The sequence below is a fragment of the Oreochromis niloticus genome, linkage group LG20 (genome assembly GCF_001858045.2).
Source record: "Oreochromis niloticus isolate F11D_XX linkage group LG20, O_niloticus_UMD_NMBU, whole genome shotgun sequence".
Classification (NCBI taxonomy): Eukaryota; Metazoa; Chordata; class Actinopteri; order Cichliformes; family Cichlidae; genus Oreochromis; species Oreochromis niloticus.
In genome coordinates, this window is record NC_031984.2 from 33,129,138 (window position 1) to 33,150,561 (window position 21,424).

The 21,424-nt window shown below is 39.3% G+C and overlaps 1 protein-coding gene across 4 annotated transcripts; it reads left to right on the forward strand.

The window, feature by feature from the left end:
* The first annotated feature begins 134 nt into the window (after positions 1-134).
* Positions 135-20,462, forward strand: tbc1d22b (TBC1 domain family, member 22B). 4 transcript variants are annotated; one of them, XM_013265829.3, is made up of 14 exons: positions 135-459; positions 4,681-4,737; positions 6,589-6,781; positions 6,904-7,066; positions 9,714-9,881; positions 11,814-11,884; positions 12,163-12,291; positions 12,381-12,446; positions 14,783-14,897; positions 15,063-15,169; positions 15,244-15,319; positions 15,411-15,538; positions 17,537-17,632; positions 18,236-20,462. In XM_013265829.3, the coding sequence occupies exons 1-14, from the start codon at positions 404-406 to the stop codon at positions 18,362-18,364; spliced, it is 1,554 nt and encodes a 517-aa protein (XP_013121283.1). In that variant the 5' UTR covers positions 135-403; the 3' UTR covers positions 18,365-20,462. The 4 variants fall into 4 exon arrangements, with proteins under 4 accessions (XP_013121283.1, XP_019205201.1, XP_005462841.1 ...); XM_005462784.4 differs by having other exon boundaries at positions 145-459; positions 6,901-7,066; XM_019349656.2 differs by lacking the exon at positions 9,714-9,881 and having other exon boundaries at positions 136-459; positions 6,901-7,066.
* Positions 20,463-21,424: the final 962 nt, after the last annotated feature.

Here is a 21,424-nt window from a genome sequence, read left to right on the forward strand (position 1 = left end):
TGCATTAGAATGGTGTTTGAGGTCGACACCAAACTTTCCCCTACCAGCATCCAGTGTCAACGAATCACGTCGTTGTGCCTGTTTATCCGTGAGCATCACTCACCGTCGCTCGACCGCGAGCTCGTCCGATTGGCTGCTTTCGCTGCACCTGTTAGACTCTGGCACCAATCACGCGCTCCTGTCGGTGCGCCCCAAGATGGCGCCTTACAGTGTGCTGTAGTGTACATCATCACACTAGAAAGCGAATATCACTATCACTCGACCGTTTAAACTCATGAGGAGGCCGCGCAGAGAGAGCCGAGCGGGGCCGAGCTGTCGCCAGTGAAACGCGGAAGCGTTTGCCGCATGGTTTCTTCACGAGAGCAGCCGGTTTTGGTGTCGGTCTGACGGGGGTTATCTGAGTATGGCCACCGACAACAGGATCAATTTTTGGAGGAGAAACGCAAAGGTTCCTGGAAGGTAGGTCCTCTTTTCTTCATAAAGTAGTACTACATTTCTTACTGAGTTTCAAACGGGCACTGTTGAAATATTGTCGATAACAAAGACACAAATTAATAATACTCTTTTGTTCCATGGATTAACTCGTAACTAACAGATCTGTGTGGAAACACGAGCGCACAATTCAACTGTTTCGCTGGATTTCACGCGTGAGCCGCTTCCAGTGTCTCATTCGAGTGTGTGTTGTTATAACAGCTCCCAGCTCAGAGGCAGAGCCCCATCTCTTTCTTCTCTGCGGTTTCTAACGATCACACTGGAGGTGGCAGCTGTCTGTCAACCGCCATATGCTTTCTCAGTCTATGCTGAGAGGTGCTGGTGACAGTACAGTAAAACGATCAAAAACATCGGGGAGGAAGAATGCACTGTCTGAACCACTGGCACGGCACTAATATCTTATTTTGTCATCTCAGTGGGTTTTCTTGGAGGAGTCACAGGAGCAGAAGTTAAATGAAACGCATCCTCGTTTTATGGCAGCATTACTTAGAGAATGGGGAGGACACAGTAAAGACATTACTGTATACAAATGAAATGTGTATATAGTAAAGATTATGTTACAAGAGTGGGGAGAATCATAATTTTAATAAAGTGCACAGTAGAAAGCCTTTGTGTTTAAAGTGTCGTGTAAATAGATATTTAAAAAGTTTCTACTCATTGCACTGCCAAAAAAAGAATAAATAAAAAAAAGTACATCTTTCAGACACTGACTTCTAAGCACACAAGAAAAAATGCAGGGCCCTCGACCCCATAGACTGATGGGGGCTCTATCCACCTGTTGGGAGCATTTTGGTGATGATCACTGCAAACGGAAACTAAGGGGGAGAAACATTGCACTTTGGGAATGCTGATTTTGGGATTAAAACCTTTTCTTGGGGGGAAACGCTTACAAAGTTTTTAGCAGTTTTTAACGGTGATTCTATATGTACAGGGATTTAAAAGAAACTCCTCAAATAAGTGTCACAAAGTGAGGACAGGCAGCACGATGGCTGCAAAGAACGACTTTGCTTTAATCAATAAAAAGAAAACTCAAAATGCTGTTCTCGGTGATCACCATTATCCTGTAGTGTAACATCTTAATAACATGCTAATAAGGGGTAGGGGTGCACCGAATGGGTTTGTAAGTGTTTCATTCTTAACAGATTCTAAACTGTGTACTGAATAGTTGGCAAGTGTTTGCAAACCAGTTGGTGTCATCCATGGGGCAGTCTGCTAGTAATCACAAGGTCTTTGATGCAGTGATGTATACCTTTTGGGAGCAGTTTCGGCTAGCGACTGGCAACAGGTTGGAGAATAGTCATTTTTCCCTAGTAACTGGTGGTTGCCAGCCAGTCACCAGCTGATATGTAGGTAAGGCCCAGTCACACAGGTCTAACCTCATTTGATAAAAGTGAATATCTGATTAAATTATATATAATGCCTGTCAGGGTGAACACTTTAATATTAAGCACCTAAATTGGAGAGTTTTTGGCATTATAGTGTGTCTGTATTTGTATTTCATTGTGGGATATTTATGCCGGTATAATGGTCTGAGTGTGTATACTTAAATATTCGCCTGAATATAGAATGCATCTGCTGTATTATTGGGTACAGTTTAATAATTCTTGGAATCAGTGAAAATACCATATTTTGCCATACTTAACAGTATGCTAGTGTTTAATTTTGGATGCAGCCTATGCCAAGACACATTGAAACTGTTCTGATGGCAGGTAGGGACCGAGCACATTATTGAGGCACTTTTTTTATCTTTAATTTGTTACCCACGTGTGCATTATTTTGTCTATAAAGCACTGCAAGACAACAGAAAAATAACAGAACTGTTTTTGCGGATGTTTCATTTCCTGCTGCAAACTTCATTTGGAGTTTGTTTATTAGTCTCTAAGCTAAATATAATGGGAGACACATACTTGAGCTAGGCTAGTTCCAGCATGCAGAGCTTACGCAATAGGCATCATGGGCATGGCTAATAAAGGGGAGAGTCCCTGCTTTCCTTTGTTTTTTGTTTAGTTTTTTTGTTGTTGTTTTTTTAGTTATTTATGTGCGCAAGTGGAAGCTAAAAATCCCTCACGCCTTACTGATACGACAAGACACTTCTTCATGTTTAAGCGTTTGTATTTTTATTGACCTTGGTGTTTTTTTTTATGACCATCAAGACTGATAATCCGATTGAATGACCTTTCCTGGTACCATCTAACTGCCAGAGGGTGGAGCAGAGAAAAGAAGTGGGTGGAGGTTGGGGGGGGGTCAGCCTGTTATCGAAATCTGACAACACGGGATCTCCAAGGAGAGGGCGGTGCTGTCTTTGTCACACACTCTGATCTGGGGTGGGTGGATCGTTAGAAACGCAAACATATGTTTGAACAGGAAGGCTAGCAGCTAGTCTTGCTGCCTGTCCTTGAGCTGCTCCTGATAAAACAAGTGTGAGGCTGGTAAACAAGACACTCTGGCACTGCCAGATAATCAGCAGGCTCAGTTCTCAGCCTTAGGCTTGAAAAGCTGCAGTTTGACAAACTCCATATTATTTGCAACCCTGTGATATTCTCACAAAACCCACTCAGTTACTTAGAATAATTGCATTATCATGACTAATGGATAATATTATGAAAAACTAGAGATATTACATTTTTTTAAAAGTATTATCATAGTATTTTCATGTCTGAATCTGTAAATGACCCATATCAAAGAGAGCCCTCTTCAACAGAGACCTTAGTCAGTGTCACTGTGACTTTGACATCTCGAAGCTGATGAGCTAGTGCAGCAATAGACTACACGCAGTGCCACTCCTGCCAGATAAGAATGGGAAACTGCCCTTCTGAAACCTTCTGCCTTGTATCAACGGTTCAGGCTGTTGGTGGTGGTGGTATATGTATAAAATATATATATATGTATATATAATTTTCTGGGGGCACTTTGGGTCCTTCATACTCACTGAGCATTATTTGAACACCACATACTACTCAGCCATTCTTGCTGACCTAGTTCTTACATTTATGGCCACTGTGAGCACATCTTCTGATGGCTGCTTCCAGCAGGATAATTCACAGTGTCACCAAACGCAAATATTCTCAGACTTTTTGACCACAACAATTTCGCTATAGCCATGTGGCCTACACATGCAACAAAGCACCTTTAAGGATGGGTTGGAACACACTATTAACATTGTGGACATGCAACTGAAAAATCAGCAGCATGCATGCTATTATGGCAATATGGACCAAGACCTCAGAGTAATGCTTCCAACATATTGTTGAATCTGTGCCACGAAAAATTAAAGCAGTTCTGAAGGTAAAAGTAGATCCAACCTGGTACTAGTAACGTATAACTAATGAAATCGAAGGGGGGGGGGAACGCAAAATTGTCTGCCATCAATGTTTTTCGGCTGATTAAAGACTTAAATAGAGTGCGAATAAAATTTTGGTAAGAGGCATTTTTGCCAATTGCAGATCCTATCCTACCACTCCAGACTATCTTTGCTTTAGTTCACCAGAGATTTGGAAAGAAGCTGAGCATTAAGATTCTCAAATCCGCTGAACATACTGCACACCACAGGGTGGTAAAGAACACAGGCGCTCTGCAAGCTGTCCACTTCTTCTGTTCAGTGCATGCTTTAAACAAGCTAATTTTATAAAATAGGGATATTTCCCAGATTTGAAATTCATTTTTAGGGATATCCCAAACATCAAATAGATGTCATTATGCACTCAGCAGGAAATTACAACTGTGTTTGCTGCCATTACAGATCTTCCAGCCAGGCTACAAGCCTGCGTGTATGTTTGGGGTGTAACAATTCTCTAGTGCAGGGTTCAGTTCATAGGCTTTATTTTGTCCCACCTTTTTCTTTAAACACTTAAAAAGGATATAAAGCATATCCTTTCCATATACAAATTTTTGATAGTCATACAATCTGTTTCCAGATGTTGGTTCTCCTCTGTCACCTCTCCCTCTTTTCTTTGTAATTAATTAACTAATTATAAGGAAACTGAGCAACTTACTCAAACTAAGAAAGGTGAGTGTAGAAGAGCAACACATCAGAGGACAGGACATATGCCTGCCAACATTCCTGTGAACAGTTATTAATTAACATCTTCTAAAAAGTTCATCTTTGACTGTTCGCTCAGTCAGACACTTGAGAGCTGCGTGTGTTTTTCGGCGAAGAGATGACAGCATTTTACATGTTATCTTCCACAGTGTGCAACCGGTTTATGGAGCTCAGCATCCACCTCTTGACCCCCGATTGCGACGGACGTAAGTGCAGTAGGCTGCATGGTGTTGCGTCATCCAGTATAACATGTACTTTGTAGCTGTTTCTTGCCGCAAGTGCTTGAATACAGTGCTATGAAAAAATATTTGCCCCCTTCCTAATTTCTTATAGCGTTGCATATTTGTCACATGTTTCAGCTCCTCAGATTTTTAATATTAGATAAAGATAACTCAAGTAAATACAAAAGACAGTTTGTGTTTTTATTTATTTCATTTATTAAAGGGGAAATTTTTTCTAAACCTACCTGGTCCTTTGTGGAAAAAGTAAATACCAGACTTAAATAAAAATTACCTGATGACTGAGAAAGTACCATTGTAATGCTGAGGGAAGCTGCCAAGAAGCTGCTTAGTGTACTAAACAGCTGTTTAGGGCCTTTCTCTGTTCACTGGACAGAGAAAAGAGGACAAGGAGAGTTGGTGGTGCAATGAGGAAGGACAGAAAAGTATTCAAATGTTAGCAAAGAAAAAGTGAAATAGTGAAGGAGATGAAGAAAATAGACAAGTATGCTGGTAGGCTAGGCATACAGTGAAGTGACAGGTAGCAAAGAAATATTGACTTCTGTGTGAGGTTGGACACTAAGGCCGGAGAAGTGGACTTGTGTTGATTGGCTGGGCAGAGAGATTGACCTGGAAAGGATGTGCAGCAGGTTTGGGTTTATTAAGGATAGAATGGAAATGTACTTACAAATGAAGAGAATGTCTTGAGAAGAAGGAAGGAGTTCTTTAAAGAGCTGAAGAATGAGGACAATGAGAAAGAGGAAGATAGATTGAGGACAGCTAGTAACTGATTCACTAGTTTCACTAGTGTCTTTTTGGAACTAGAGGAACTATAGAACTACAAGAGGAAGTCAGGCGTGGCAGAGAAGTATGTGAGGGTAGTGGGGCACATGTATAAGTACAGCAAGACAGTGGTGAGGTGTGTGGTGGGAGTGATAGATGGGTTCAAGGTTGGGTTGCGAATACAGCAGGAATCAGCTTGGAGACGCTTCTTGTTAGCAATAGTGATGGACAGACTGACAGATGAGGTCAGGCAGGAGTTTCCATGGACTGTGATGCATGGAGATGACATTGATCTGTAGTGAGAGTAGGGATCCGATGGAAGAAAGCCTGGAGAGATGGAGGTACACTAGAAAGGTAAAAAAAAAAATGAAAGTCAGTAGAAGCAAGATAAAATACATGTGGGTGAATGAGAGACAGAATTGTTGCAAAAGGTAGGTGGTGAAGATAGTGTAGTTCAAATATCTGGGGTTAGCCATCTAAAGCAATGGACAGAGCACAAAAGCGGTCAAGATGTGCGTCAGGTGATTTGTGCTAGAAGGTTGTAAGTTAGAGCGACTGAGAAGATTTACAAGATGTTAGTGAGACCTCCTATGATGGTCTACAGTTTGGAGATGGTGAAACTTGCAAAAAGATTGAAGCTGTTAAGATTTTCATTGGGAGTGACCAGAACACAAGATGTAAGCATGAGACATGAACAAATCTAAGAAATCGGAGAGGGGCCGGATACTTTTTCCACAGCACTGTATGTATGGACTGCATGCACCAGCCCTGTGCAAGTGTGGCCAAGTTTTTGCACTGGATTTTCCTTTTTTTTTTCATCCCAAAAACCCTAAACCCCCCAAAAGGTTTCAGTCTCAGACTGAAGAAGTCACTTGGATGAGAGACAAAACATTTCTCCCACTGAAAACTCTACGTCTAGATGAACAGAATTGACTTTTATGGGATTTCCTTACCTGAATGATTGAGCATGCATCAAGACATCATCTCCTAAAGTTTTTTTCTGGTTGGTTTCTTCTCTTTTTTGCCCGTTTGATATTTCAATCTGTCTCCCTGCAGGTATCCCAAAGACACAAAGCCCAAGTTCAACAATATCAAGACCAAAAAAGCCTCCAGCTTTCACGAGTTCGCCCGTAGCACCAACGATGCTTGGGATATTGATGATGAGGAGGACGAAGAATTCCTTGGCACCTTCAACCCAGCTGTATCTATACCACCAGGCCTGCACACTACGTCATCCACACAGAACCAAGTAGCTACAAGATTTGATTTTTGTCAGTCAGCAGTAAAGAAAATGAACTAGTGAAGCTTGTGTGAAAAGAAAAGAGACATTCTTGTGTGTTTTTTGATTTGATATTATTTTTATCTCAGCAGCATCAAGCAGGTGACACAGAAAGTGCGGTTTCACACAGAACGGCACCACCCAGGACAGACAGTCCGAACCTTCAGGATGTGCAGGAGGAGGACACGGAGTGCAAGCAAGTCAATGGCAAGGTTGTCAAATCTAGCAGCGATGCACACCTTAACACATCCTCAGGTACGTGGCTAATATGCTGCAGCTTTAAGAGCTACAGAGCAGATTATCAGGTGATTCATAGAGAAGCTAATTACAGATTTTCGCAGGTGGGATTTAAGACTGCAGTTAGGGCTGCTGGGATTATAACAAGGCCTTTAGGATGTGTCTGACATTCCATGATATCATTCATTAGGGGCGATTGTGGCTCAAGAGTTGGGAGTTCGCCTTGTAATTGGAAGGTTGCCGGTTCGAGCCCCGGCTCGGACAGTCTCGGTCGTTGTGTCCTTGGGCAAGACACTTCACCCGTTGCCTACTGGTGGTGGTCAGAGGGCCCGGTGGCGCCAGTGTCCGGCAGCTTCGCCTCTGTCAGTGCGCCCCAGGGTGGCTGTGGCTACAACGTAGCTTGCCATCACCAGTGTGTGAATGTGTGCGTGAATGGGTGAATGACTGGATATGTAAAGCGCTTTGGGGTCCTTAGGGACCATAAAAGCGCTATATAAATACAGGCCATTTACCATTTACCATTACAATTGAGTAATGCAGACAACACTTATTTATCTTACTGCTGTACAATTAATGTCTTTATGTTTTCTTTATGTTTAAAAACTAGAACTAGAAATGCTAAAATAAGGATGTATACGGGATTAGTAATAAAGGGAGAGCACATGTGATTTAATAATTATCTGACCACCTCTGTGTCTCATAAGGCACATTCACACAGAATAAGTGAAATCAGTTTCTACTTCATTGATAATCTTATCCTAACCAGTGTTTCTTTCTGTGACTAGCTCTTCTTGTGATGAACAGCCCCCCCAGATTTCAATCCAATTATGTTGTTGTGATGAAATTATATAATTTATAATAAGCATTAATTAACAGTTGCAAATTCCTGTTTAGCCTCTTTACCATTAATATCTCTAACTGCTTTCTTTTAAGAGCCTATAAGGGAAGTACAGTGTTTAATCACTATTAGTGTGCCTAGATTTAGATTGTGAAATCTCTTGCAACCCATCGATATTAGGGTTGATTTTAAACAGTTTGTCGTGTGTGAATTCAATAATTAACAAGATCGAGTACAGGGAAAATTTATGCAAAACTTCACACCACTTTTTACAGAACACCAGGTTATATGTACCTAACCTAGGTATCTTATTTATCAAAATTCTTGTGGGGTCCTTTTATTCCTACGATACTGAGATAAGATGGACCTATGGAGCATAAAATGTCAGTCCCTCTTCTTCAGACTCCACTGAGTCCAAAATATTTAGTCAGTCTGACGAAAGAATATCCTTTCATTATCCACTTTAAAAAAAACAAAGTTTAATGGAGGCCTTTAATTCAGTAGATTTGTCATCTTTCACCAAACAGCATACAGCAGGAATCCCTGTGAGTCACTCGGGCTATAGACTGCTCCAAACACTCAGTTTCAGACTATTTTTTTCTGCTATTGTCTCTGTTTAATATCATTGAGATTACCTTACATGTTCACCTTGGACACACAGCTCTGATTGTCAGCACAGAAATCCCACCCAACCGCTTTTCAAACAAGTTTGGATTGGCACTCAGTCAGAAGACTGTTGCCTCAAAGGGTAGGGGGAAGGGAACTGAAATAGCTGAATTGAGACTGGAAGAACTGATGGGCTGCACCAAGGACCCGTTTTTGATAAACAAGGATTATTTTGAACTTTAGGTCTGAGCTAATAGAATAAACACTAAAAATGTGGATTGGAAAATAAGCATAATAAATTCCCTTTGATAGCTTAAGTTATGAAATAACTGTCAGCAAGTTGGACACTAGAAATTAATAAGAAAAGTTTCTTTTTCTTTTTGATGTTCTGCGCATGAATAAAAAGACTGCACATGACTATGTGTAGTGAGGAACTCCCATCTGCAAATGTCTTATATGTGACAGAATAAAAGATCAAAGCCAGATGTAATTGGAGGACCGTGTGAATAATGAAAAATTATACATGGAAAACAGGTTTCATTAATCCTCAATTAGCTTTACCCTCAGCTTTATGAGTAGGATCACTGTTTCAAATCTAGTGGCTTTTCATATGATGAATAGTTGGCTGCATTTTTATTCAGAAGTCACCTGGTTTCTGAATATTCACATTGTTGACTGGTCTCCCACTGGCCTTTCTTAGCCAGTAGTCAACACTTCAGCTAATTTAATCCTATTAAACTGCCTTTATGTGTTGACAAAGTCACAGTCTTGGTGACTTACAGCACCGACTGTCTTCCACCTACAATCCAGTTTTGAGATCCCTTCCCAGGCACCTTAGCTCCCACTCACATCAGGTGAGGTCATATTATAAGATGAGGCAAGTTCTCCCAATGGTTTCACCCAAAACCTCTGCTGGTAATGACCTGTGCCTTTTTTCACACATTGGCAAATGTGGTGAGGCACAGGATCAATAGTGGGTTAACAACTCCCTCCAGGGAATTAAATACCTGACCATGGAAATAAATATGGCAAGTAAGAAAATAAGGAGATTGTTAAAAAGTAATATGCATCTTTTTAGCTTTACTTGTTTAATTTAAGATCAGTTGCATTTGGAAAGTATTTGAACCTCTTTATTGTTTCTTTAATATCGTGGCTCTTGCTTGTTTTCATTCTCCATTGTAAAGTTGCCACTTGTTTTTAATCTGTGTGCTCCTTATGCAGTTCGCTCCACACTGCAGAAGCAGCAGTCTCTCCCAGTTCGTCCCATCATCCCACTGGTGGCTCGCATCTCAGACCAGAATGCATCAGGGGCACCACCGATGACAGTGCGGGAGAAAAGCCGGCTGGACAAATTCAGGCAGCTACTGGCTAGTTCTAGCACTGACCTAGGTACAGGAGGAGAAGCAGCTTTTCCCTTCTATTGGGATGAGCTAAAGTACTGGGATTGTTGTAGGCCACACTGTGGCGCTGTGCATTATGGACAAACCTTTTCAAACAAGCCACATATGTTCACTCTTTTTTTTTTTTAGTACTCTTATGAATTTTAACATTTAAAATAGAGTCGGGCCAGTAGAGTCAGGGAAGTTTCAGTTTCAACTGAACCTTGGGGTGAATTTGTTGAGATTGGCAGTTGTCTTGAATGTTTTCCACTTGTGAATAATCATTCTCGCTGTAGAACGATGGACTTAGATAGTTTGGTAATGGCCTTATAACCCTTCCCAGACTGATAAGCAGCGGTAATTGCACCTCTAAGATCAGTGCCAACATCTTTTCTGTGTGATATGGTGTTAACTCCAAACAAGCAAACTGCCAAAACTTCTGCTTTTATAGAGGGAAAATCAATAAATTAAGAAAATTTGGTTTCATTCATTTGACATTTTTGTAGTCTAATTGAGAGGTCTGTGAATGTTCTCAGTCATCCGGGTCATCGTAGTCTAAGGCTACGTGCACACTAATGTGTTTTCGTTTGAAAATGCATCGTTTTCTCTCCGTTTTGGCCTCCCGTCCACACTGAGACGGCGTTTTCCTCAAGGAAAAACGCAGCGTTTTGGAAACGCTCTCGAAAACGCATACATTTCAAAACGGAGCTGCCCCGTCACAGTGTGGACGCTCGAAAACGCAGACTTTCTAAAACAATTACGCATTTTAGTCATGTGATGCAGTCATGTGACCAATTAAACAAAGATAGCGGAGTGCATTATACAGCAGTTGTTTTGATTGCTCTCAATTTTGACAGCCCTAAAAAAGATTAATATCAGTTTGTACATGCTCCAGATAGCTTTTTTTCAAATTCTTTAATTCTCACTCGCTTTTGCGCGTGAGAATTGCCCATGAAGACATCCGTGTAAACACGATAAGCAAATCAAATTCAGCTTTTAAAAAGTAATGGGTGGATGCTGATTTTGTAAACAATGAGGACATATAGAGGACATTTTTCAACTTGTAATTTGTTAACTATCACTAGACGAAAACAACCAGGCTCTTAGTATTTACACACAGTGTGAGCTCCAGCTGATTCACCCATACAGTGTGTGCAAATAAGATGGAAACTCTGGCTGCACAGTAAGCCTGATTTTAACTCAAATGTATAGTGTGAGTTAACACGTCATACATATTTAATAAAATTGGCTCAATATCTCCCCAGCTTGTAAGACGAATTGCTGGTGTGCTGTAACTGTTGCACTGGTAAAATCTTCAGGCTATAGCTTGGGACATTGTAAGAGTGGTCCTCAAAGATTTCTGAAATGAAATATCTGTGAGTTAGATAGTGCTTTGAAAGGACTGCAGTTCACAATGCCTCTTGTGTGCTGAGACTTTGTTCTAAAAGACTTTGGATGTGTTTGTGCTTTAAAAGTTAGATTTTTCTGTAGACATACTTGTATTTTTCAGGTTGTAGCCATTTTCTTGTAATGTCTTTTCTGTCATCAGTGCTCAACATGATAATGATTTCACTTATTGTACTGAAATGTCAAGCTAAAGAATAGACTGCAAAACTTTATGAGCTTGTCACCAGAAAGAAATGGATCCAGATTATGTGGTACGGGTTTGTCTGAAAGAACCCACACAGCCTTCAGTTTAATCAAATAAACCTGTTAAAACAAGTAATGAAGGACTTGATGAGATTTTTTCACCAAAAGAAATCTCTTTTGTGAAGCTGAACATCACATTTTTCTATTAAACTGATTTTACAGCTGTATTTTTCTATTGCATGTGTGAGTCGTCACTCTAGGTTTTAGCTGCTGTTTGTCTGTGCTGATCTCTGCTCTGGTTTCTATACAGCATTGACAGTGCTTGTTTCTATCTTGCTCTGTGCTGTTACAGAAGAACTCCGCAAGCACAGCTGGTCAGGCATACCAAGAGAAGTCCGGCCAATCACATGGAGACTTCTTTCTGTAAGGCTTGTAACCTTCAGTTTTGCAAAAGCACATTTTCCTCTGCATTTAATAATCTAAAGCATTCAGTCTAAATAGCTCAATTTTTTTTATTCTTTTCGTTTGATTTGTGAAAATTTTCAGATAATCTTAAAAGCTTTATCTTTACAGCCGAACATATCTCAAGTGTTTTCTCGTCTTATCTAATGGTCAGCCTGTTCTGTTCCTCTGAAATTGTTCAGCTAATCAAAAAAGGGTAGTTTTTTTCTGTATCGTAACCTTTCTAATGGCACTTTCAGGGCTACCTGCCAGCCAACAAGGAACGCCGAGAGCTGGTGCTGAAAAGGAAGCGAGAGGAATATTTCAGGTTCATAGAGCAGTATTACCACTCCAGAACAGACGAGCACTATAAAGACACATACAGACAGGTGATGCTGCAGCTGAATTACAAAAGCAAGATGTAGTTTATGCATGTAAAAGATCCTTGACCTAACACGTCAACATTTGTTCCTGTCAGATCCACATTGACATTCCAAGAACAAATCCTCTGATTCCCTTGTTTCAGCAGCCTGCAGTACAAGAGGTAAGATTACTGAAAAGCAGCTCCAATATCTCAGTTGTTCCTCCAAAGCACATGTGGGTCATTTTCCATTTTCATGATGAGGGTCGGAATACCGACGTTCTTTTAATATTTCGTGGTTCATTTCTCCAGTTTAAAGTGAACCAGGGACTTGTTATTGTTTTTGAGATAGTGGCTCTAGCTAATTCTTGGTTCAGTTCAGGGTTTTCACTATTACAAAATGTTTAATCATCACAACAGATTGTCGTATGTTGAGATTATATCAATAGCTAAGACCCTAGTATGAGTTGCTGCTTTTATAAGAAATGTATATGTGAGGCTTTGCTTTGTAGCTGGCATCATTGGAACTTGTGGATTTTTTGTTTTCTTTCAATTGTATCCTCTCACTAATAGTCGCTTCATTTGTGTCCTCTCAAAGTTGACATTAGTTTATCAGAAACCCGCCTACTCTCTGCCAGTGGTTAACTCACCTTTCATTGTTACGCGAGATATTGAATTGTATTAGCATTATGGTCTCTGGTCACCATATAGCTACTGATCTCTTCCTGTATGTACACCACTTAAGAATAGCAATATGTTACACATTCCACTTTGAATTCCTTATGAATGTGATAGTAAAAATGTGTTGCTCTTATATAGAAACAGGCAGGCTCTCCTGGCTGCCTGCACATAGTGTATGTAAGACAGGGACTATGTATACTATACAAGATTTTTTTTTTAATTATTATTCTATTAGTGCAGTTCAGGAGGGAACATAGCAACTGTTCAGTCGTTTTTACAAAGTGTGATTCTGCATGGAGAAAAATGCTTTCTGGAAAAAGATAAATCCATGAAGGGAACTCACTTTATTATACAGGCCCAAGGAATCCTTTTGAGAAGTTATATTTTACTTTACTGAGAAACTAAATTGGGATAATGATGTTTTTCATTGTCTTTATTTGTGTGGGCTGATATACAGCATATCATCTTAATTTCCTCAAAAAGTTAACATTCCAGGTTTGTTCTGTGGCTAGACTTGTTGTGAAAAGCATCAAGGACACTGTAAGTGATACAGGGTTGTAGTGAAGTGTATTTGCCTGTCATTGAGGAAGAAGCTTCATCAGATTAGTGAACTCCAGAGGAAGTTAGCTATTAAAAAGGAAATGCACTGAGCCCAGCCTGTTCCTCAAATGAAGTGATTTTTAGTGGCTTTGCAAAACAACCAAGATATTACACATGACAATAATTATTTCTGAATATTCAGCACAAACATGTATTTACAGTCATGGTAAAAAGTACAGCTTCTGTGAATCTGTAAATCTTCTGTAAATCTTAAGGATTTACATATCAAGACACAAAATGCAGAAGCAGTGCATGAGGGGGTAAGGGGGTAACAGCCAGGTGCTGCTAATTAAATGTGCTTGATTAACTGATTATCAGCAAGTGTGAGTGTGTACTTTTTATTTAACCATGACTTTATTTAACCATTGGTCTTTTCTATCTATTAAATCATCAGTGACTGCATCAGCCGTTATGTTCTGCTGTATCAGCACACTCTACATGAGTCACACTCATTTGTGTCAGTATGTTTGCACTTGATAAACATTTCTGTCCGTGTTCCTTTTAAATACCTCCAAACTTGACATCCGATGAATCGGATGTCAAGTTTCATCATACGAGAATCTAAGTCTCTTCTAGCACTCAACTGTTACTGATCCCAATCTCAACACAATGTTACAGCCTACTGATATCCAGATCCTTCATCTACACTAAATGCCACGCCACAAAGTAAGTAATGGCTGAGATCATGGCTGAGCTGAGTAATCCTCCACCAAGGATGTGTTGGTTAGGTCTTAAGTCCAAGTTAGCAGAACACATCCTGAGGGAAACCTTCCTGTCCTTCCTTTTCTTACTTAGTTTGCCAGAACCTGAACTCCTTGAGAATGGCTGACAACCTCCTCTGTAAACTCCCTGAGCTCTTCAGTTTTTTGTTCTTACAGCTGTTCAAATCTCATTAGGGTTAGAAAATAAAAGTCTTTCTTGGGGTACTTTTGACCACCAGTGTACATGTAATTTATCAGTAGTTAATTTGCTGTAGGATAGTCTTATTACTTAACACAGTTAGTTTCAAGAATATTGCCCACACTCCCCAGCTGTAAGCATTAGACATACCAGTCATGTTGTGGCACCTCAGTTTATCGACACAACAGTTTCAACAGTGTGTAAAACACACTTTAAACCATTCATGCTATTTTTAGAGAAGCTTTTATGTGTCTACAGACATAAGACTGAAAATTTGGACAGGAATCAAAAGAAAAAAAGACTTTATGCTGGATCATTAATTCTCCTTGTTTCCTCAGGTTTTTGAGCGGATTCTCTTTATCTGGGCCATCCGTCACCCAGCCAGCGGTTACGTTCAAGGAATCAACGATCTGGTCACACCTTTTTTTGTTGTCTTCCTGTCAGAGTTTGTCAGTAAGTTGAACGTTGAATTAGGAAAGAATATTTTGTTTGTTCATTTTTTATTTAGGTTATATATTGAATATCAACAATTTTAAATTTCTTCATCAAAGCTCAGCTGACATCAGAGAAGTCTCGATATGAGTCATCAGTCTCATTCAGTGTTATTTGTTTTTCCAGCGGAGGATATGGAGAACTTTGATGTAGCAGCACTACCTCTGGAAACCCAGAGAAATATTGAAGCTGACAGTTTCTGGTGCATGAGCAAGCTGCTGGATGGAATACAGGTCGGGGCACACAATCTCAATCAGTGCTAATTTAAAACCTGTGAGCAACTTTACTGAAATTGATTTCTTTTCAGGACAACTACACCTTTGCTCAGCCTGGAATCCAGAACAAAGTGAAAGCTTTAGAGGAGCTGGTCAGCAGGATAGATGGTACGTGGACAAGCTTATGGTTAGGGAAACCTGTTTCCACAAACTAACAGCGGAAAACCCACAGTTTTAACGTGTGTGTGTGTGTTGCCAGAGGACATTCACAATCATTTCAAGAGGTATGAAGTGGAGTACCTGCAGTTTGCTTTCCGGTGGATGAACAATCTTCTGATGAGGGAGTTGCCACTCCGCTGCACTATCCGTCTCTGGGACACCTACCAGGTAAAGCAGGGTGTCCACCATTATCTGAGCTTTTATGAGCAATGAACATGAGTCACAGCTGTCTCAGACAATCTGCTGCTGTTTCAGTCAGTGCATCTGCATCTGTAGTGCAGCTTATTTTATGCTCTGTGGGTCCAGATGAAGAAATTTCATGAAATCTTGTGATGTGCATCTGAGATCTCTAATGGCCCCATTATACCTACCACACTGGTCACTTTGCATGTCACTGGTGACATCATCACATTTGGCTTTATCCCTTTATGCTGGCTGTTATAGCACAGGTACTCGCTGCAGTATTCTCCTGAATGATAATTGTCACGACTCAAACAAATCCTGCACATCAGTGCTGGTGTAGGAGAAGTTATCAAAACTGGAATAAATTGCTTTGAAAACTTTTTTTTTACACAAAGTCATATTTTCAAACTGTTGCATCATCTCCTCTGTATAATCTATGAATCTCTGAGCATCTGTATCATTATAATCACAGTAATCGACACAATCCACCTGTCTTCAGTTAGCACGCCAAGTTACAAAAATCTTGAGTGCATGACCAACAGAAATGACAGATTGCAATTTGCCCGGCATGAGACAGTGGGTATAATGGGGCCCTGATAGACTGTAAAACTATTCAAGCTCATTAGTCCAACATGTGTGGTATTATACATCTTATAATTACAAAATGGGTATAGGTCTATTACAAAAGAAAATACCTGAGATGTGATTTTACCCATTCACATTTTTGACCAGATTGGGGGGGGGCTAAACTTTCTTTTCTGTTTATATCATGCATACTAAATTTATGCTCCTGTTATAGCCACTACCAGTTTTATTAGTGTACCAATTTTGGCTTTTAATCAAAGGTTTTAATGATGAGATTAATTTTGCAGACTGCACTCCCCTCCAGAAGTCAACAGCAGGTCAGCATGGATCACATGAACATTAATTGAGAATGCAGAGAGTTACAAGGAGTTGTGTGGTTCCAGGGACCTTAATTGTTCCATTGGTGATAAACAGTACACTGATGACAACAATGGAAATCTGTTATCTTACAAAGTAGTTAATGCACTTATGACTGGTGGAGAATAGTTCAAATAAGGTAATCCAGTGCAACAGCAGTACAAACTGCAGTGTGACATAAAGGATGGACAGCATACTCTCTTTTGGAAATCATGTTAGAAAACTGGACATGATAGCCAAGGGGTGGATGTGACTAAGAATCCAAGAGACACTGTACACTCATAATGAATCATCAAAGCATTCTTATATTTTACACCAAATGATGATTTACTAAATTAACCCCATGACATCTTAAACAAGACTTGAAACTAGAGATTGAGCCTGTAAATCTCCTTCCTCCTCCTCCTCCTCCTCACCTCCAACCGGTCACAGGAGATGGATGCCCCTCCATGAGGCTGGTTCTTCCAGTTAGCAGGGAGTTTTTCTTTCACACAGGAGGTTGTCTGATTGTTGGGGTTTTCCCTGTGTTATTGTAGGGTCTTTACCTTACAATATTAAGTGACTTGAGGTGACTGTTTTGGTGATTTGGGGCTATATATATATAAAACTGAATTGAATAAACCCATCAGAAACATGTTCATTGAGGTTGAAGATAAAGTGGAAAGTAACATTTTTTTCCTTACAGAATTCTGTACAAGCACTCTTCTTTTGTATTCTATTTTATTCTACTGTATATAGTATTTTATTTTATTCTATTCTATTCTATTGTGTACAGTTGTGTACAGTATCTTATTCTTATCTTATTCCAGTGTTTTTCTAATTTTTTATGTAACTTTGCACTGTCCTCTTTCTGCTGTAACAAAACAAATTTCCCACGTGTGGGACTAATAAAGGTTATCTTATCTTATCTTATGTCAGTGGTTGCAATATATGGCCTGTTACACAGTATTTTTAAGTGTTTAGACAAATCTTTTCTTATAACTTTTATAAAAGCTTGAAGCTGATTTGTATAATTGGCTACCATAATTCTGTTTTCCACAGGCTGAAGCAGAGGGTTTTTCCCACTTCCACTTGTACGTCTGTGCTGCTTTCCTCATTAAGTGGCGCAAAGAAATCCTTTCCATGGTTGACTTTCAGGTACCTTTGTCTTTGTCATCCAGTCTCTTGCAGAAAAACTAATATGACCCATTTAAGGCAGACTGGTTTTGATTAGAAGCAGTGGATGAGAAGGGCAGAGTGTTAAAATTAATTAACTTTACTTTGTTTGTCAAACTGTTGTTGGATAAACTGTAAAGGTTTCATCATCATTTGTAGTTTTTCTTCAATATTGATGCTGGTTTAACTTGTTGTTAATCATAAGATAGCCACTTCCTAAATCATATGTGTATTTTGGTACCATAATTTATTACCAAATAAACCTGCTGCAATTGCTAAGACTTGAAACTAGTCACTAAGATGATGAACTAGAGCAAGGGGGCAGTAGGTTTATTTTAAATACTATAATTTGACTTCCTTTTCTTTCATCCTTCTAAACATCAGCATGTCAGTGTAATCATTTATTTCATCACCAGAAAATAAAAGTGTTGCTTGTAGTTTTGTGGTAGGTTTACCAACCAAGTATGCATGCACATCTGCTAACTTTTATATGCTAACCCATGTGTTACGTTTTACAATGAAAGGCTTTGTATCTCCACCTTTCAAAACGCTGAGTGTCTTAAGGTACACTCTCTTGCTCTTCAGGGTCTCCTCATGCTACTGCAGAACCTTCCTACAATCCACTGGGGGAACGAAGAAGTTGGTCTCCTCCTGGCTGAAGCTTACAGGCTCAAATACATGTTTGCAGACGCTCCCAGCCACTACAAGAGATAAGCCCAATGCTTCCACGCCAGGAAAAATGCTGCGTTTTGACTTTTAAAATCAATCTAAACCTTGAGTGGGCAAACTCGGTGTCTGAGATACACATCAGGTGTCTCTGAGGTAACGTAAAAGAGACTGACAGGATGTTATGTCAGCGATATCAACTTTATCCTGTGAAAATGAAGTCCAGTGAATATTTATGTGGATTTGGGGCTTACATTGCACACAGTTCAGCGAATATGGGACTAATATGGGACAGTATAAAAAACAACTCAGCTATGCCACTCTGGTTTACTTATACTGTTTTTGGTCATCTCTTATGTTCACTGTAAGCATGAAAGAAGACACTGTAATATAGTGGGATGATGAATGTTTGTGAGACCATCCTTTTAGTGAGAAATGGTATCTAAAGATGATATTTTTTGCATTTTCTGTTTTACAAGGGATAATATTGGGTATAAAGCAGGCAACTGGAACACAAAGTTTAGTTTTACACTGTCTGGCTGGCAGTCCCCTTTCTTTGTTAAATAGATGCTTTTTCGTTTAACCAAAATCAGCTCTGTACAATCAGCGTCTTTAAAGCCACGACTGATATTGTGGGTTGTAATTAGTAGTGAGGCCTAAGAGTAGCAAATAGAAGGTATTATATTTCATTTTTTAGGTTGTGTTTGGGGTTTAAAGCAAAAAGACTGATTTGTTGTCAATATCACTTTTAATTTCTAAATCACTGTGAAGAATGGAGGTATAGTTTGGAAATAACAACAACTGTAAAGTTAGAGTTTTATTTAAAAATCTAAACTTAGCACTGTTCAGGTCTTTCCGGAACCTGAACAGTGCTAAGTTAATTCAGTAGCTGCTTAAAACTGTTTAAAATTGTAGTAAAGTTTATACAACTGTAATCCAGTTTTTGATAAAGACTGCAGATTGACACACTGCATCAACACTCAAAAGTCAGCCAGCTTGTCAGTTTTGGCCTGAAGTGTTTCAAGAAATACCTGTCAGTGTAAAATCTGTGCATAATTACAAGTGATGAAAAACATTCAATAACATCAATTATACGAATATTTACAATCAGTATGTTTTAATTGGAGGAAATGCCTGTGTTGGTATTGAAGGTCATTATGCTATCTGATTGCAGCTCCACATACCTGACAATACCCTATAGAGCATTGGTAAGCTACACATGCAGTGTAACGCTGTCCTGACATGTTCCATGAAACTTTATTTGTGCAACAGTGTTTTTCTTCTTTCTTTTTTCTTTTCTTTCTTTTTTTTAAAAAAAAAATATGATTGTGTGCGTTACAACTCATCTACCTTCATTGCCAGAGATAATAATAGTGCAACATATGTTTGAAAGGTATGACAACACTCTTATACTTCATGGATCTAATAGAAAGAAAATAAATCTAAGTTGGGCCATCTGCTTCACTCTTTAACCTGATTCATTCTGGACCAAAGTCTCTGTTGGAAAGTTGTGACGCCCAGCTGATGGCTACCACCGTCATCTCCATAGATCACAGCAGACTGAATGGAGCAACATTGTTCACGAGTCTTAATCCATTTCAACTATAACTGGAGTTCTGAGCTACTTAATGGCATTTTATTCAGTGAAGTACTACTGAAGACATGATGGTGAAATAGATTCTCCTTTATTTATGAAGGAACACCAGTCTTGTCCACTATTTATCAGTCATCAGATTTTCATAATCAATCTTCATCTACCACTTTGAATTTTTTTTTGGAGTGTTACAGTACGCATGTAGCCTTAAAGCCCCCTCATTCATTCAGGTGAGCCATGTGATTGTCATCACTGAGATGGTATTGTTCACTCCATGCTGTTTGTTTGTTTGTTTGTTTGTTTGTTTTAATTTACAGGTCATTCTGTTAAAAAAATGTGATGTTAATAACTAAAGGCTAACAAAATGTTTTTTTCCATGCAGCTGCAACAACAAAATGCCAATCTCTATTGGAACAGTACAGCCTGTTTTACAGAGTGCTTCACTAGTCAATGCTGGCTTCAGCCTTAAATGAAGACTTGTTAAATTATTACAGTCTCAGCTGTATATTCACCTTTTCTGATGATATTAAACAATCAATGTGTGTACATGGATTGGGTTGATATATTATTTTATAGTTCCATTTAAAGCACAGAGTTCTAACGTGCTTCACATTTATGACGAAATTCATGTGAGAAAAAAAATTATACAAGCACATATAGTGATGTGAAAAAGTATTTTCACATTAAACAGGTGCCTTCTGCTCAAAAACTTTTGTGCGTGGCTGAATTGAAATGCTTCCGCAAAGAAGAGTGGGACAAAATTCTTCCACAGCGATGTTTGTCTCTCTTCCTGCCAGACGTGGCATGATCAGTTTAGGCAGTAATTACTTTTTTATGTAAGTTTGGATGGCTGTGTTCCCTTGATTAATGAAGTCATCATTTAAAAACTGCATTTTATATTTACTTGGGTTATTTCTCTAATTTTAAAATTTTGCCTAAGTATTTCTTTGTGACAGTAATTTATTTCAGCCATTCATTTTCTTCTATTTTTCGAAGTCAGGAAAGTAGGGAGGGTCACCAGGCAAAAGGTGGAGTAATCCTCCACGAGTCACCAGTATATCACAGCACTAAAACACAGAAACAGTCAGTCATTCATACTTACATTCACGCCTATGACCAATTAACCTAACCCATCCATATGTTTGGACTGTGGGAGAAAGCCAGAGTACACAGGGATCACCCAGACAAGCAGGGGAAAAACATGGAAACTCCACAGAAAGGCCCCAGCCTGGTTTCAAACCCAGGACCACCACGCTACCTCAATCATTTCTACTTAACATCACAAGTCATTGAAGACATCTCCACCAGCAACATTGAAGTGTTATACACTAAAGAATAAATTTTATGATCCAATAAGAATAACTAAATAATAAGTAATTTATTTTAACAATAAACGCCTAAAAAATATGCACAACTTTTTCTTACGTTACCAGTTTCCTACATTATAATCTATTATTTCTGATGAAATATGATTTCCTTGGGGCTTCCCTGCTTTGTTCTATTTACTATCTGTA

Bases quoted from the DNA above. Each gene is read 5' to 3' on its own strand.
- tbc1d22b (XM_005462784.4), top strand. From the start codon at position 404: ATGGCCACCGACAACAGGATCAATTTTTGGAGGAGAAACGCAAAGGTT. The intron at 7,067-9,713 runs GTACGTGGCTAA...CTCCTTATGCAG, and splicing joins ACACCTTAACACATCCTCAG to TTCGCTCCACACTGCAGAAG. The intron at 14,898-15,062 runs GTAAGTTGAACG...TTGTTTTTCCAG, and splicing joins CTTCCTGTCAGAGTTTGTCA to CGGAGGATATGGAGAACTTT.